General features: G+C 34.5%; 1 protein-coding gene across 2 annotated transcripts in view; it reads left to right on the forward strand.

The window, feature by feature from the left end:
- The window catches only part of SCP2 (sterol carrier protein 2), a 111,533-nt gene that overhangs the window by 56,070 nt on the left and 36,928 nt on the right, over positions 1 to 18,535 (forward strand). For both annotated transcript variants that reach the window (XM_019742794.3, XM_088791148.1), the window contains exons 10-11: positions 518 to 665; positions 4,248 to 4,355. In XM_019742794.3, the coding sequence (XP_019598353.1) occupies positions 518 to 665; positions 4,248 to 4,355 (256 nt within the window). The remainder of the gene's footprint in view (positions 1 to 517; positions 666 to 4,247; positions 4,356 to 18,535) is intronic.

The following is an 18,535-nucleotide window of genomic DNA, read 5'->3' on the forward strand; positions in this document are numbered from 1 at the left end:
ATACGTTTTTCATTATGCTACAATTTTATTCTTTGGAGAAAAGTTGTTTGCATGTTATGTGAGACCAAAGAGGTGTTAAGAGCATGGTTTTTGGATAAGAGTTTTGAATCCCATGTGATCTTCTAAAAGAAGATTGAAACTACACCCCATTATTTTTCGGTGTATCTGAATTATAATGATCTGTTGATAAATCTCTTCAATTAATTAATCCCACTATACATTGTGGTTTGATAGAGTTTTTGTAATTTAGCATAAGATATGGCCTGAAGAATTTTGAGTCCTTTTTATATATCTTATTTAAAATTCTGTCCTTTATAGTACAAAATTTAACATGTACATTCTCCCTCCCGGATGTCCTTTTATTTGGACTTTCTGTGTAATATAGAATTAACTGCTATTTCAATATGTGCGGTCAGTTCTTGGCTGTTAAGGTTATACATATTAATTTCCTATAATCCTCATATAAAAGTCCCAGTTTTGAAGCACTTAATTTATTTATATATGTTTTTGGTTTTAGGTTGGCTTTGATATGAGTAAAGAAGCTGCCAGAAAGTGCTATGAAAAATCTGGCCTGGGACCAGCTGATATTGATGTAATAGAGCTTCACGATTGCTTCTCTTCCAATGAACTCCTTACTTATGAAGCACTGGGACTCTGTCCAGAAGGTAGTGTCTTTCATGAGATGCTTATTAACTTAGTACATTTCTCTGGGAAAATCTCATCTTCACCATTAAACAAAAGAATTAATTTGTTGCCTTTTCTTCCACGTTTCTCTGCCACACTGTGCAAAGTGAATGTAAGCTATCTGGAAACTAGAATTTTTAAAACATGTAGTGTTGGATAATACTAACACTGAGATAGCAGAGTTTACAAATAATTTGTATTATGTAAATCAAGGGTACTTACAACATGCTGTTAAGTGGGGAAAAAAGGATATAAAATTACATTTGTAATTTCAACTATTTCAGATTGTGTTTGAATAAAGACTTACAGAAAGGAAAATGGATAAACTAGTTGGTGTGATTTGGAAGATTTTTTTTTTTTTCATTTATAGAGTGATTGTACCATTTTCCGTTACTACACGCAGGGTATGAAAGTTTTAGTTGCTTCACATCCTTACCAACAATTGATAGGGTGAGTTTTAAAAATTTAAGCAATTCTACAGAGTATATAGTGGTGTCTTATTTTAGTTTTAATTTGCATATCCCTGATGACTAATGATGTTGAACATCTTTTCATGTGCATATTGGTCATCATATATCTTCTTTTGCGAAGTGTCTGTTCAGATCTTTTGCCTTTGATTATTGGGTTATCTTTTTTTATTGTGTGGTAAGAATTTATATATATGTATAAATACATATATATATATATATATATACACATATATATTCTGGATACAAGTCATTTGTTGCCTTTTTGTTTTATTAATCATGTGTTTTGAAGAACAGAAATTTTTAATTTTGATGAAATACCAATTATTAATTTTCTTATGGTTCATGTTTTTTGTATTCTAGGAAACTTCTGCCTATCTCAAGGTCATAAAGATTTCTTCTACTTTTATTCTAGAACTTCTATATATTTAGATTTTATATTTAAGTATAAAATCTATTTTGAGTAAATTTTTGTGTATGGTGTAAGATAAAGGTCGATATTAATCTTTTTTATTTTATACACATATCCAGCACCATTTTCTAAAAAGCCTTTTTTCCCCCCATTGAATTGCATTGGCACCTTTGTCAAAAATCAGTTGGCCATATATATATATGAGGGTACAGTTTTGGACTTTCTATTCTGTTCCATTGGTCTACATGTCTTATCTTTTCACCAATACCAAATTATATTGGTTACTGTACTTATACTATACTATATTACATTATACTATCCTATATTATACTGTATATTATGCTATATTATACTGTATAGTCTTGAAAGCAAATAAGGTAAATTCTCCATCTTCCTTCATTTTAATAATTATTTGGGTTATTTTATGTCCTTTGCATCTCCATGTACATATTAGAATTAGTTTATCAATTTCTACACACAAAAAAAAACTTGCTGGAATTTTCATTGAATCTATAGCTCCATTTAGAGAAAATTGTCATCTCAACAATGTTGAATCTTCCAATCCATTAAATGGTATATGTTTCTATTACATTTATTTAGCTTTCCTTTTTTGTTAGATGTAGTGTTCTATACACTGAAGAAAAGAAAAACACTAACTCAAAAAGATATATGCACCCCCATGTTCATTGCAGCATTATTTACTAAGATAATGGAAACAGCCATGTTCATCGACAGATGAAAGGATAAAGAAAATGTGATATATATACACATAGTGAAACATTATTCAACCATACAAAAGAATGTGACAACATGGATGGACCTAGAGGGTTTATGCCAAGTGAATTAAGTCAGATAGAGAAAGACAAATACCATATGATCTCACATATATGAGATCTCACTTATGTGGAATCTAAAAAAAAACACCAAAAAACCCAAAATCCAAGCTTTATATATGCACAAACAGATTGGTGGTTCCCAGAGGTGGGAGGTGAGCAAAATGGGTAAAGGGAGATAAAATGTATGAAGTTCTGCGTGTGAAATAAATAAGTCATGGGGATGTAATGTAGAACCTGGTGACTATAGTTAATAATACTCTATTATATATTTGAAAGTTGCTAAGAGCGTAGATCTGAAAAATTCCCATCATAAGAAAAATTTGTAACTACGAATGGGGATGAATGTTAACAAGACTTATTGTGGTGATCATTTCACAATATATATAAATATATAGAATCATTATGTTGTATACTTGAAACTAATAAAATGTTGTATGTCAATTTTATCTCATAGGTTTGAAGATTAAGTTATGTAAATATATGTAAAATAATCAGAATAAGGTCTGGCACAAAGTGAGTGCTTAGAGCTATTGCCTCTGATTGCACCACAGCCACCATTAACATCATTATTTGGAGATCTCACCTCTTGTTACTTTATCAGAAATATAATCTGGAAGAATATTTTGATGAGTTAATATTTTGATGAGTTAATACTTTGATGAGCAGAAAAGAGTTAATAAAAGCGAACCTGAAGGGGGCTGCCCAGGCCTGCATCCCCTCCCCAGGAACTGCCAAGGCTCATGCCCTAGAAATAAATCTAAGATGTCTAAACCCTCATAAAAAGAGATAAGACCCAACTGATTTTAACTGGTTCTTCACACATGCGCAAACTGCCAAAACCTGCCTGTTGGTTGAACTCTAGCCTAATTATAATGCAATTAGAATGGAATGAACATTAAGTCTTGCCCCCCCCCCCGCCCCCCGTGGGTTTTACTGTATGCATTCTGGGTAAGAGCATGCGCAGAAAGAAACTAGTTATATAACAAACATATGTCAATCAAATGACCTCAGTCTATAGGCCACATCTCCTGCCATAAAGAAATTTACTTACACTTTCCTATATAAGAAAAAGCTAACCTAAAGTTAGGTGCAGCCCTCTGCCCCAGCAACGTCTAGGACGGCCTCTTTCTTCTTGAATAAACTTACTTCCTTGCTCTGCGCTCCTCATTTGAGGCTAAGTTTGTGAATTCTTTTCACCTTTTGAGAACGACCAGGGGTTAATTCCAATGGCACAACATATTTTATACAATTCATGTATTTTTATTTACTTCTTAACCACCTGGAAGAATGACCAGGGAATTGATAGGAACGTTGAAGCTGCCAAGCATGTGTTGTAATTTTTTTTCTTTTAAGCTTACATTTATGGCTCAACAGTATTTTCAGCTACTTCCCTTTATTTCACAAAGTGCTCTTTTTTTTCTGTCTCCCTCCCTCTTTCCTGTTTATTAAGAGTATTTATACAGCAGGTATGAATACAGTTAAAAATGTAGAGAAATGAATATATTTTGGCAAAATTATATATTTTTAAAGCTGATGATTATCTTAAAGTATCGTATCCATTTCAGTTCTTTTCTTTTGGTTCTCTGAATCTCTATTATATTTGTAGCAGTTGTGGAAGCCAGAGAGCTCTTAGGAATTAATAAGTGCTTTGTTTCATTTAGGAAATATTCTGAAAATTTATTACTCAATATTTATTACCTAACTTTTAGATGTGCTTATATCAATTTGACGTTAATTTGAGCTGCTAAGAAATATTTGCTGCACGAAATTCTTGGCTGTATAGAAGTTAAACATATCATTTTTTCCAATGTTATTTTTAACATTTGTGAATATTTTTTCCTTCTATAGGGGAAGGTGGAAAACTGGTTGATAGAGGAGATAATACTTACGGAGGAAAGTGGGTCATAAATCCTAGTGGTGGATTAATTTCAAAAGGACATCCACTGGGAGCTACAGGTAGTACTGCACATAGATTTCATACATTTTTTTGTTATCATTTTAAAATAAGTGTGAATGATTAGTCATTGATTTGAATGAAGGATTGTATTATCTGAACTTGGTAGGCAGTGTTTTAAATGATTGTTTAGTCACAGTATTTTTTGATTTTCCTTCAAATATAGTACACTTCAATGATCTTGATTAATTGATGAGAATTTAAATTAGTTGCCACTCTAACTTCAACAAGATATATTTTTAAAAGTTTGATTATTTTCAAATTGGTATACAGCTTAACTAACAAGATATTTCTAAATCGAGATCTTGCTAGACCAGCTAGATATGAATCATTTGAAATGAGTGCTTTGTTTATATATAATTGTATATATGGTTGGTGTTGTATGGAAACTTTTTTTCTCTTGAGAGAACTGAACTAGAAGTTACTAAATACGAATTTTACTATGGCTGTTACTGCTGACTGGCCATGTTACTATTTTGATTAATTACCAATTAGTCAATTAATCACTTTGATTTAAGTTTCCTTAATTGTAAAATGAAGAAATTGTACAAAGCAATTTCTAAAATAACTTAGCACTAAAATTCTGGGACTTATTTTTATATAGACAGGTGAGTTTTGTATTTTTCCATATTGTCTTATAATATGAATTAACTAAATAAGTAAGTAAAACGATAAATTCTCACAGGTTCCAAAATAGAGATGTTAGAATTAATAGTATATTCATGATAGTATATTCATTTGGTTTACTTCTGTTTATCTCTCAAATTTAGTAAGTTTATAATTTAGTAGAGAAAAATATTAGGTTGGTGCAAAAGTAATTGTGGATTAAAAGGTTGAAAATAATAGCAAAAACCACAATTACGTTTTTACCAACCTAATAGATGTACATACGTAGATGGAGAATAAGAGAGATGGGTAATGTCTGTGTACACACAGATCGTTGCACTATAATGTGCCACTTTGCTATTTGTTTTTTGTCTTGTCTGTTTCTTTTCTCTTTCATGTTATATTTTTATTGGGTATTTTTAAATATTTTATTTTCTCTCTTCTATTGAATTATTTCTTTTTTTTATTCTTTAGAGGTTGCTTTGGGATTTACAATATGCATCTTTAATTTACCACAGTTTACCTTCAAACAATGTTATACCAGTTGACATATAATGTAAGGGATTTTTACAGCAGGATATTTCCATTTACCCCCTCATATTCTTTATGCTGTTGTTTTCATACCTGTACTTCTAAATGTATTATAAATCCCACAACCTACTTTTATTATTATTTTTTAAGCAATCTAATATCTTGCAAAGAAATCTAAAAATGAATGGAACGAGAGTGATGTCATTAGAAGTGGCAAAATAACAACACCTGAAAATACTCCCCTTTAAAAGGTACCAAGAACACTGGCAAAAATTGTCAAGAGCAACTTTTTTTCAGAACTTTGAAAATTAACCAAAGGTTTACAACAATCTGGGAGAAGATTTATGAAAAACAAATAAGTGAATCTGTAAGAACAGCAAGGTTTGTGGCATTTTGACTTGCTCTAACACCATCCCCTCTTTCCCAGATCTATGGTAACCTTGAAAATCAAGAGTGTGCAATTATAGTGAACATTAATAGCCTTGTTGGCACTAGAGGAGTCAGAATGGAGTTGGAGCTCTTTCAAAACCCCGTTCTCAGAGAATTGTCATTCTGTGACCTTTCTGGCAGTTTCCTAGTAAACCCTACTCAAAAGTCTTATCTTTATGTAACCTGACTTGGAACTTGCCACGTACAAACAGTATTTTCCCCAGAGTTAGCTGTTAAGAACCATCAGCAACTATTTAACAACATAGCTGCCTGAGGTACCAATAACAATTGAGGTAAACAACAAACCAAATGAAAAAATTAAAATAAAAAGTTGGAGAATGAGACATACATAGGATGTTTTGAAAAGGTGTGACATATTCCTGGGACTCTAGGACACCAAGTAGATATGTAAGGATCTGTGTATGCCCAAGGCTGTGTGCATGCTCAGGAAAGACCTGAGAAGATGCTAAGCTCCTACCTCTGGCTAACCTTGGGGCTCTGCACAAGAAGGAGGTAAAGGCTAAGGTGGAGTTCTAAACTGCCTGGCTGAGTGCCCCAACACAATATACAGAGCCTCAGCAAAGACTGGGACACTTATTAGTTCCAGGCATTTAAGGAAGTCTCTGTCCAGCCATTAGCTGACCACTAAGCTAACTGAGAAGAAAATCCAGTGGTTAGTTGTGACAAAGAATATAGACTTTACAGAATTAGTTTGGAAAAGTCACTAGATCCAACAACAACAAACTCTGGGAAAGGGGAAGAATCTGATTCTAAAATTGGCACATTGTATTATTTATAATGTATGATTTCCAACAAAAAACTATGAGACACACAAAGAAACAAGAAAGTATGGCCTAAACCCAGGAAATAAAGGCAATCAGTAGAAACTAAGGTAGCCCAAACATTGGATTTACTAGAAAAGGACTTCAAATAGCTATTTAAGTATGTTCAAAGAACTAAAGGAAACTGTATATAAAGAACTAAAGGAAAGTATAACAACATTTCATGAAATAGAGAATATCAATTACTAGATAGAAATTCTAGAAAAGAACCAAATAAATTTTAGAGTTAAGAAGTATAACAACTGGGCTGGCCCAGTGGCTCAGGCGGTTAGAGCTCCATGCTCCTAACTCCAAAGGCTGCCGGTTCGATTCCCACATGGGCCAGTGGGCTCTCAACCACAAGGTTGCCAATTCAATTCCTCGAGTCCCACAAGGGATGGTGGGCAGCGCCCCCTGCAACTAAGATTGAACACGGCACCTTTAGCTGAGCTGCCGCTGAGCTCCCAGGTGGCTCAGTTGGTTGGAGCGCATCCTCACAAGGTTGCCAGTTCAACTTGCGCAAGGTATGGTGGGTTGTGCCCCCTGCAACTAGCAACGGCAACTGGACCTGGAGCTGATCTGCACCCTCCACAACTAAGACTGAAAGGACAACAACTTGAAGCTGAATGGCACCCTCCACAACTAAGATTGAAAGGACAACAACTTGACTTGGAAAAAAAAGAGTCCTGGAAGTACACACTGTTCCCCAATAAAGTCCTGTTCCCCTTCCCCAATAAAATCTTTAAAAAAAAAAAAAAGAAAAGAAAAAAAGAAGTATAACAACTGACATGAAAAATTCCCTAGAGGCTTCAACGCCAGATTTGAGCAGACTGAAGAAAAAAATCAGTAAACTTTAAGATAGATAGGTCAATTGAGATCATCCAGTCTGAGAAACACAAAAGAAACCAAAAAAGAATAAAGAAAAATGAACAGACCTCAGAGACCTATGGGACACAAGCAAGCATAGCAACATAAGCATAATAATAGTCCCAGGAAAGGAGGGAAGGAAAGCAGCAGAAAAAATATTCGAAGAAATAAGGGCTGCTAACTCCCAAACCTGAGGAAAAACATTAATGTACATATCCAAGAAGTTCAACAAACTCCAAGTAGGAAGCCCTCAAAGAGATCCACACCTAAACACATCAAAATCAAACTGTTGGAAGCAAAAGACAGAGAGTATTGAAAGCAACACCAGAGAAGCGACTACTCTCATACAAGGGATCCTCAGTAAGACTTAACAGCAGATTTCTCTTCAGAAACCATTGAGGCAGTGTGATGAAAGAAACTACCAATCAAGAATTCTGTATTCAGTGAAACTATCTTTTAAAAAATGGAGAAATTAAGACATTCCCAGGTAAACAAAAACTGAGAGAATTTATCACTAGCCAACCTCCCCTATAAGAGAATCATTCAGACTGAAATGAAAGAGCACTCGACAGTGAAATAAACAGCACATGAGGAAATAAAGAGCACTGGTAAATGTAACTACATTGGTAAATATAAAAGACAATATAGGGCTGGGCCAGTGGCTCAGGTGGTTAGAGCTCCATGCTCCTGACTCCTAAGGCTGCTGGTTTGATTCCCGCATGGGCCAGTGGGCTCTCAACCACAAGGTTGCTGGTTCAACTCCTCGAGTCCCACAAGGGATGGTGGGCTCCGCCCCCTGCATCTAAGATTGAATATGGCACCTTGAGCTGAGCTGCCTCCTGGATGGCTCAGTTGGTTGGAGCTCGGGCTCTCAACCACAAGGTTGCCAGTTCAATTCCTTGAGTCCCGCACGGGATGATGGGCTGCGCCCCCTGCAACTAGCAACAGCAACTGGACCTGGAGCTGAGCTGTGCCCTCCACAACTAAGACTGAAAGGACAACAACTTGAAGCCGAACGGCACCCTCCACAACTAAGATTGAAAGGACAACAACTTGACTTGGAAAAAAGGCCTGGAAGTACACACTGTTCCCCAATAAAGTCCTGTTCCCCTTCCCCAATAAAATCTTAAAAAAAAAAAAAAAAAGACAATATATGTATTTTTTTGTCACTTTTCCCCTTTCTATCTGATTTAAAATACAGCTGCATAAAGCGATAATCTGAGTTGATAAGCATACATTGCATAAAGATATAATTTGTCTGACAATAACAACACAAAGGAAGGAACAGAGCTATATAGGAGCATATTTTTTTAATACTGTTGAAATTAAGTCAGTATTAATCTGAACTAGATTGCTATAAATTAAGATGTTAATTGTAATCCCTAGAGCAACCACTAAGAAAATAACTAAAAAGTATGTAGTAAAAGAAATAACAAAGTATTAAAATGATACACTAGAAAATACCTATTTAACTCAAAAGAAGGAAATAATGGAGAAATAGAGGGATGAAAAAGACAGTTCAAGAGAATGAGAAGACAAGCCACAGGCTGGGAGAAAATATTTGAGAAAAACACATCTGCTTAGGGACTGTTATCTAAACTATACAAAGAACTCTTAAATGTAAACAATAAGAAAATGAACAACCTGAGTTAAAAGTGGGCAAAAGACCCAAACAGACACCAAAGAAGATATACAGATGGCACATGAGCATATGGAAAAATCCGCAACATCATATGTCATCAGGGAGTTGTAAGTTAAAATGATGAAATACCACTATACACGTATTATAATGCCCAAATACCAACTGCTGACAACACCACATGCTGGCAGTTTCCTGCAAAACTAAACATCCTCCTACCATATGATTCAGCAATTGTGTTCCTTGGCGTTTACCCAAACAAGTTAAAAATTTATGTCCACATAAAACTTGTACATGGATATTTATAGGAGCTATATTCATAATTGCCAAAACTTGGAGGCAACCAAAATGTCCTTCAGTAGATGAAAGGATAAACTGTGGTAATCCAGACAATAGAATATTAATCAGCACTAACAGATAATTCACTATCAAGCAATGAAAAGACATGGAGGGTTAACCAGACTTATTGTGGTGATCATTTTGCAATATATACAAATATCAAATCACTATGTTGTACACCTGAAACTTTGTTATATGTCAATTATACCTTAATTAAAAAACAACAAAAGACATGGAGGGACCTTAAATGCATATTTCTTTGTGAAAGTAGCCAATCTAAAAAGCCAACATACTGTATAATTTCAATTATATAACATTCTGGAATAAGCAAAACTGTGGAAACAGTAAAGAGATCGGGGATTAGGGGAAGGAGGGATGAATAGGCAGAAGATTTTTAAGGCAATGAAACTGCTCTATGATGCTATAATATTAGCTACATGTTACTATACATTCATAGAATATACAACACCAAGAGTAAACCCTAATGTAAACTGTGGACTTTGGGTGGTAATCATGTGTCACTGTAGGGTCATCAGTTGTAATAAATGTACCCACCTAAGGTAGGATGTTGGTAGTGCGGGAAGCTATACATGTGTGAAGGCAGGGACTCTGAGAACTAGCTGTACTTTCCGCTGTGAACCTAAAACTGCTCTGAAAAATTAAGTGTATTTTTTGTAAAAAGTTAATCTCTGTTAATATGCACTGATGTTAGATGATAGATAATGGAAGAGAAAATGAAAATAAAGTCTTGTTTTCTGCAACTTTATAAGTGGTTATAGCTGGTGTTTACAATTCCTTCTTCCATTACCCATTCCATATTTCTCTTGCCCTTAGCAAGCAAGCACCTTATTCATAGTTTCTTACCTGGTAGTATAACCCAAAGCTTCATTCCTGAAGAGTCTGTGCCATTAGCAGTCCTGCTTCTTTGGAATTATCGTAGTCAAAGTTTTGCTAACTTTTACTATAATACGTGGAATACTAAGAGGCACCCCATATTATCTTTTGGGTTCCAGGCAAATCCTTTTTGTCCTCATGTGATAACAACCCAATATTCCCATGATAATCGCTATCCATCACGCTAGTCAGTTAATCCCCTCCTTTGTCTATTCTGTATAATGCAGAGCCCAAAGTGGCCGGGTGCTAGCTTCTGCTTCCAGATCAGTGGGACCATTGTTGTGTTTAAGACTTCTAAGTCCAAAGTTTTTGGAATGGCAGGGAAAAATTTTGCTAGCGGTTCTGTAGGGATAATAGTGAGGGGAGCCACAATTTTTTCATCCTTTGATTCCCAGGAGAGTTGTGTATCCTGGCTGTGGAGAAACAGCATCATTGATTCAGAGCATTTTCCTATTTTAGAGGTTATTACCCTAGCCTCACAAAGTGTTGCTGGCACCATTATAGTCTTTCTATCAGACCAACTGCATCAGGGCGACAGAATACATGGTAACCCCAGTGAATGCTATAAGCAGGAGTTCATTCTTTTTTAAGCAGGAGTTCATTTTTTTTTTTTTTAATTCAGTCCATGTTATTATTATTATTTTTTTTTAAGATTTTATTGGGGAAGGGGAACAGGACTTTATTGGGGAACAGTGTGTACTTCCAGGCCTTTTTTCCAAGTCAAGTTGTTGTCCTTTCAATCTTAGTTGTGGAGGGTGCCATTCAGCTTCAAGTTGTCCTTTCAGTTTTAATTGTGGAGGGTGCCATTCAGCTTCAAGTTGTTGTCCTTTCAGTCTCAGTTGTGGAGGGCGCAGCTCAGCTCCAGGTCCAGTTGCCATTGCTAGTTGCAGGGGGCACAGCCCACCATCCCTTGTGGGAGTCGAAACCGGCAATCTTGTGGTTGAGAGGATGCACTCCAACCAACTGAGCCATCTGGGAGCTCAGCGGCAGCTCAGCTCAAGGTGCCGTGTTCAATTTTAGTTGCAGGGCCCCGCTGCCCACCATCCCTTGTGGGAGTCGAGGAATCTAACTGGCAGCCTTGTGGTTGAAAGCCCACTGGCCCATGTGGGAATCGAACCGGCAGCCTTCGGAGTTAGGAGCATGGAGCTCTAACCACCTGAGCCACCGGGTCGGCCAGGAGTTCATTCTTTCATTCCATCTGTTGAGGCTATTAAATGAGCAGCTTAATCAGAGGAAAGAAATACTATGGGGAATATCATGTTTGCAAATCCAGCACAAAGATCAAGGATAAAACCCTAGGGGGTATAAATGTTAAAGATGTAGGTGGAGAAGAAGAGACCTTTAAGATAATGAGAAGAAATGGTCAGTTATCCAGAGAGGAGAGTGTTTCCAAATTAAGAGGTCAGGCCAGAAGAGTTGGGTCAACAAAGAGTGAGATGTATCCTTTGTTTTTGACTATTATCAAGTCATTGGCAAACTTGGAGCAATTTTAGCAAAATGTTTTGCATGGAAACACATGGGAATTTGGAAAGAATTAGAAGTGAGAAAGTAGCAACAACAGTTAATTCCATTAATTAACTGTTGGTTCCATTGGCTGTGAATGGAAAGTGAGGGGTAGGGTATGTACCTCATTTTGCCAGTATGTGTTGTGTATAAATGAAGTTTTGGATTTGATCTTAGCCTCTTCACTTTTTTCATTATATAGCTTTGTTGATCCTAGTTTTTTGTTTGTTTGTTTGTTTGTTTTTTCTTCTTTTGTAAAATGGGAATAAAATCTACCTTTTAGGGTTGTTTTGTGGGTTAATTGAGGAAATATGTGTATATAAATATGTAGCAGAGTCCCCAAAACAAAGTAGGAACAGAATAATTACTAGCATTCTCCTCCTACTGTTTCTACAAAAAGGAAGCCATAACGTTTATTGCTAGTAATGAAGCCCTTGTTTGTTGCATAGTATGAAAATTTATAACCATTTCAGGAAAACAACATTCTTTAATTTGTAAATAATTTTCCTACTAGTATGACAGCCGCAAGGCATTAATATTTCTATATAGATATTGTGCCCAATGCTACACAGACATTATTTTAAAACTATTTTTATGCCTTTCGTAAATAGACTAAACAGTTTCCTTTATACTGCAAAAGAATTAGGTCATACGTCAATGTTGATTTTGTTGCTAATGGGACATAGAGAAGTCAGGATGATAATAAATATTTCTGTGGTATGGTAATTGAAGCCCTAAAAGAGTCACGGTTTGAGTGAGAACAGTGATTTAAAATCTCCTTTTAGACAGCTTCCTCCCTTTCATATACCGTGTTTCCCTGAAAATAAGACCTGGTGTTATATTAATTTTTGCTCCAAAAGACGCATTAGGGTTTATGTTCAGGGGAATGGCATTCTGAAAAATCATGCTAGAGCTGATTTTCCAGTTAGGTCTTATTTTCAGGGAAACATGGTAGGAAACTTCTGTTTCTTCAGGGGATGAATGCAACATTTCAGTTAGTTGCTTTTACTGACATATTTTTTTACTCCTCTGAAAGACATGTTTTTATTATAATTGTCTTGTTTGCCATTCTGAGATATTTTTCTCCTACCACCCACTAAAATACTCAGAAATCATGCTTTGTAGTAACAATATGATTTTTCAAATCCATATTCTTTCTTAAAATTGAGGCATAATTTTCATGTAATGAAATGCATAGTTCTCACAAAAATACAATTGTTTATAGTAGCAAGCCCAAAGGTGGAAAAAACCCAGATGTCTGTCATCAGCTGATGAATGGTTAAACAAAATGTGGTATATTCATACAATGGAGTGTTTTTTGGTCATAAAAGAAATGAAGTAACCTACATATTCTGCAATATAGATGAACCTTGAAAACATTTTGCTAAGTGAAAGAAGGCAGTCACAAAGACCACATATTGTATGATTCCATTTATGTGAAATGTCCAGAATAGGCAAATCTATACAGAAAATGGATTAGTTACTTAGGACTAGGGGAGGTGGCTGAGTGGTAGCTAAAGAGTATGAGATATCTAAATTTGCTCTAAAATTGATTGTGGTTATGATTGCACATATCTATGAACATACTAAAAACCATTGAATTGTAAGCTTTAAATAGATGATTGATTTTGACAATTATATACATCCATGAAACTACCAGCCAAAACAAGATGTAGAACATTTCTGTCACCCCAGAAAGTTCCATTGTGTCTATTTCCAGTAAATTCCTGGCTTCCCTCAAACACCTCTCCCCACTTCCAACCCCCTTCCCCACAACCAAGCTAAGATTTTTTTACTTCTATCATGGTAGATTGGCTGATCTTAGAAGTTCATATAAATGGAATCACGTAGTGTGTATATGTACTCTTTTGTGTCTGGCTTCTTTCACTCTGTAGAATGTAAGATTCATCCAAATTTTTCTTGTATCAGTAGTTCATTCTTTTTTATTGCTAAGTAGTATTCCATTATTTAAATATAATGGAGTTTAGTTATCCATTCTCCTGTTAATGGACATTTGAATTCTTCCTGTTTGGGGCTATTATAATAAGGCTGCTATGAACATCTTTGTACAAGTCTTTTTATGGACATAATCTTTTGCATTTCTCTTGCGTAAATCACTCAGAGTGGAATTGCTAGGTCATAGGGCAGATGTATATTTAACTTTATAAAAAAACTTCCAGATAGTTCTGTAAAGTGTTATCATATGCTTTTTAATATTATAGTTGGGTAACAAATTTTAACATTTTTAACAAGTCTTTCTCTTCCCCTTTACCCTTAGTTCTATTCCTTAGAGTCAACCCTTTTTAATATTTCTTTTGTATTTTTCCAAAAAATGGTTATGCTTTTATAAATACATATGTATATGTGTGTTTATACAGTCTTTCTGTATGTATGTGTGTATATGTATATATTTATCACATTGTAGATTGCTTTTTTACTTACATCTTAAAAATCTTATATTATCATTTATAGATATTCCTTATTCTTTTTCTTGCCTGCATAGATTCTCACTATAAGAAATTTACCTAGTCATTCACTTATCTGTAGACATATGGGTTCTGTGAAGTTTGTTATTACAAACAATGCTGCAGCAAACATCCTTGTGCCATTGTGTACTTTTGCAAGTATATCCATAGGATGAATTCCAAACAGCGGACTTACTATGTGAAAGGCTGGTATATATTTAAAAATTGTGGATATTGCCAAATTTTCTTTTTTTTTTTAAATTAAAGTTTATTGGGATGACAATTGTTAGTAAAGTTACATAGATTTCAGGTGTACAATTCTGTATTACATCATCTATAAATTCCATTGTGTGTTTATCACCCAGAGTCAGTTCTCCTTCCATCACCATATATTTGGCCACATTTTCTTCAAACAAGTTTATATCAGTGTGTATTCCTAACAACAGAACATGAGAATGCCTCTTTTTCTAAAATCTTGTCAACACTGGATTTTATTTGTATCATATATAAACAATTTTGCCAGTCTTGGCAGATTATACTGTGTTTTTTCCCCCTGGGCACTAAAAAGCTAACCTAAAACACCTCAGGAAGAGAAAATTTATCCATTTTTTAAAATAGTTCGACGAGAGACTCACACCTTGTACAGTTATCTTTTGAAAACTCTTTCCAATATTTGTTTGAGTCTACACTGTTAGTCAAATTTTCCTCTTATCTTTAGTCTTTGAGGGATAGTGTTTAGTGGTAGTGTAGCATTTTCGGGGAAAAACTTATAAATCTTGATGACTTGATTGGTAGTCTGAATAAGGATGAGGAATTATTGAAGAGTAAATGTTTACTTGATTTGGATGTATTTCAAGTAAATCTGACACATGGCCATTTAGTTGTAGTCCAAGAAAGAATTCAGACTTCTGGAAAATATTTCAGAATGACAGCTCTGAGTAGTTTAAATATTTTTGCCCTAGTTACTTGTATAACAAACTGCAATAGGATCCTAAGAGAATCAGAAAATGGTCGAGTATGTGCTTCCAAAACATGCTGAGTTAAGATGGGTGGTGAGGATGTAAAGTTTTCTTCTATAAATGGTATTAGTTTAATTGTAAGCTATTGCTACTGTGGTGGAAACTCAGTATTGGAGAATTTGCTTTAAAATTAAAGTTCCAGGATATTGGTTTCTGATTTTAACTTGTTCAGATCTGCATGAAAAAAAGCTAGCTGCCATAGCAATACCCATAATAGAAGATAAATTTAAGCATTTGAATTGAATATTCTTTTGTTCACTGTCAGTTTAAAAATATGAATTCCTGTTAGATTTTCCAATCAGAAAGAAAACATTAAATCCGAGTTTGATTTTGTTTTACTTTGCAATGGTCGTATGATAAAAAACAAATTAGTGCCCAAATAATATCATCATATTTTATTGCAGGTTTTAAAGGGCTTTCACATATATTGTCCAACACTTACTGAACACGTGATTAAAATGAATAAGCAAAATTTGACTTTAGCATATTCTTAACTGTCTCTGAAAATGCACACTAATGTCTGTGACCTGCTGAAAGGGCGTGAAAGTGCCTTTGAGATAAAGCTTCTCCTAAGGGATAGTTGCTTTGAAGCTAGAAGTTGGTTATTTAGTTTGGCCTTTTGTACCAATTCAGCCTGACATTTAGTGCCTTTCCAGTATGGCTTCAACCTAATTTAGGTCCTGATCTTCCATTTTTCAGTCCATGAAAGTTCAACAAATGCTTACGTGTTCACCTTATCATTAGGTGCTGTAGGTAACTGGTTCTCAAATATGGGGTTTACTGATATAGAATCTCCTGTAGCTTTTAAAATACTCGTATACATTCCTGCCTTTGGAATACCCTTGGAAATTCTGATTCCTAGGTCTGGATGATCCTAATAATCTATGTTTTTAAAAAGTCCTCCAAGAGCTTCTCATGCACAGCCAGGTTTGGCAACTAGGGCTATGATACACAAGGCCCTCAGGAATCATGGCCCTCAGGAGGCATAGAAGAGGCAGATATTGTAAAAACACAAATAATTATAATACAAGGCAGAATATAATTTGGGGGAGAATTGACAGCTGAATAATAGTGAGTCTTCCGACCCATGAACAAATATGACGTATATATATATATATATATATATATATATATATGTATATATGTATATATGTATGTATGTATATGTGTGTATATGTATATATATGTGTGTGTGTGTGTATATGTATATATATACATATATATATGGTCTTTAACTTTTCTCAGGAATATATTATAGTTCTCACTGTACAGGTCTTGCACATCTTTTGTCAGATTTATCCCTAAGTATTTTATAGTTTCGATGCTACTGTAAATGGTATTTTTTCAATTTCAATTTGTCCTTGTTAGTATGTAAAAATACAATAAAATTTTCAATATTCATCTTACATCATTGCTAAAACTCACTTAATTCTAGCAGCTTTTTAAAAACTCCTTCAGGTTTTCTATATAGACAATCAAACTGTAATAAAGACAGTTTTATATTCTCCCCTTTATCAATATGAAATAGCCTTCTTTCCCTGGCAAGTCTTTGCTCTGAAATCTACTTTGGCTGATTTAATATTGCCACTCAGATTTTAACTAGTGTTAACATTGTATATCTTTATCCATCTTTTTTTTTTTTTTCTATTCTGCCATATTGCCACACTTTTTCCCATCTTTTTACTTTTCACTGTTTGTGACTTTGTACTTAGAGTACATTGGCAGCATTTAGTTGGGTCTTGCTTTTTTCTCTCTCCACTCTGACAATCTCTGCCTTTAATTGGGGTATTTAGACCATTTACATTTGATGTGATTATTAATATGGTAATATTTGAATCTGTGTGGCTATTTGTGTTCTTTTTGTCCCAGCTGCTCTTCATTCCCCTTTTTCTTTTTTTTAAACCACATTTTGGGTTTATTTTATGACTCCATTTTATCTTTATTTTTTATTATAGTCTATCTTCAAATGATATTATACCACTTCACTAATAGTAAAAGAACCTTACAGTAGTATACTTCATTTTTCCTGTTGGGTCTTATAATACTGTTGTGAGTTTTTTTTTTTGTTGTTTTTTTTTGCATATGTTATAAAGCCCCACAATAAATTATTATTGTTGTTTCAACAATCAGTATCTTTTAAAGAGATTTAAACAATAAGAAATAGACATATGTATTCACTCATGTAATTACCACTTCCAGTGCTCTTCATTCCTTTGTGTAAATCCGTATTTCCATCTGCTATCATTTTTCTTCTGCCTAAAGGACTTCCTTTAACATTTCTTACAGTGTGGATGTTGCAGTATGTGACAAATTCAACTTCATATGTCTGAAAATGTCTTTATATTTTGTTTTTTGAATGGTATTTTACATTTGGTAGCATTCTAGGTTGATAATTTTATAACTATTGGAGGGAAAAAGTGCTGTTACATAAATACGCATCCTTCATTATATGTTGAGTCCATTAAAGCTTTTTGCCCTCTGAAACTCAACAAACCTTTTTGTTTTCAAACAGTTGGGTTCCAATAATAGAATACCTTTTTATGTTATTTTATGCTAAGGCCTTTAGATGTCTAATTTGAAACTAAGGCTGAATTATGACTTCTTTGTACTTGGCTGTCTTAATGTTATAGGAAGAGTTATAGGTTTGAGGAAGCAGAAGGAAGACTTCAGGTAACATCTCAAGATGTTACCCTTGTTAGTGTTTCCATTCTGTGGTTTTCCTTCCACAGCACTTAGTACTTACCTTTATTAGCACTGTATATTACACTGTGAATTTAAATATTTAGTATTTAGTGGAGTCCTTGATACATGTTTGAATGGTTTATTTTCAGTAGCAACCAGACTATTTATCTATGTAACTGAGTCCTAGGCTAATTGTTTTTATATAAAAATATTGACCATCTTGTTAGGAAATTTTTGCAGCAAGATGGTAGTAAAATGATGTAATGAGGTTTAAAACATTTTTTCCCCTTCTTAAGAGACTATAAGAAAGGCGTTGCTATTTGAATATCTTGCTTTGACAGGATGCCCATTCCTATGCCCATCCACAATTTATAACATTCATGTTTG

This window comes from Rhinolophus sinicus, chromosome 14 (assembly GCF_057876585.1).
Source record: "Rhinolophus sinicus isolate RSI-liver-muscle chromosome 14, RSI-T2T, whole genome shotgun sequence".
Classification (NCBI taxonomy): Eukaryota; Metazoa; Chordata; class Mammalia; order Chiroptera; family Rhinolophidae; genus Rhinolophus; species Rhinolophus sinicus.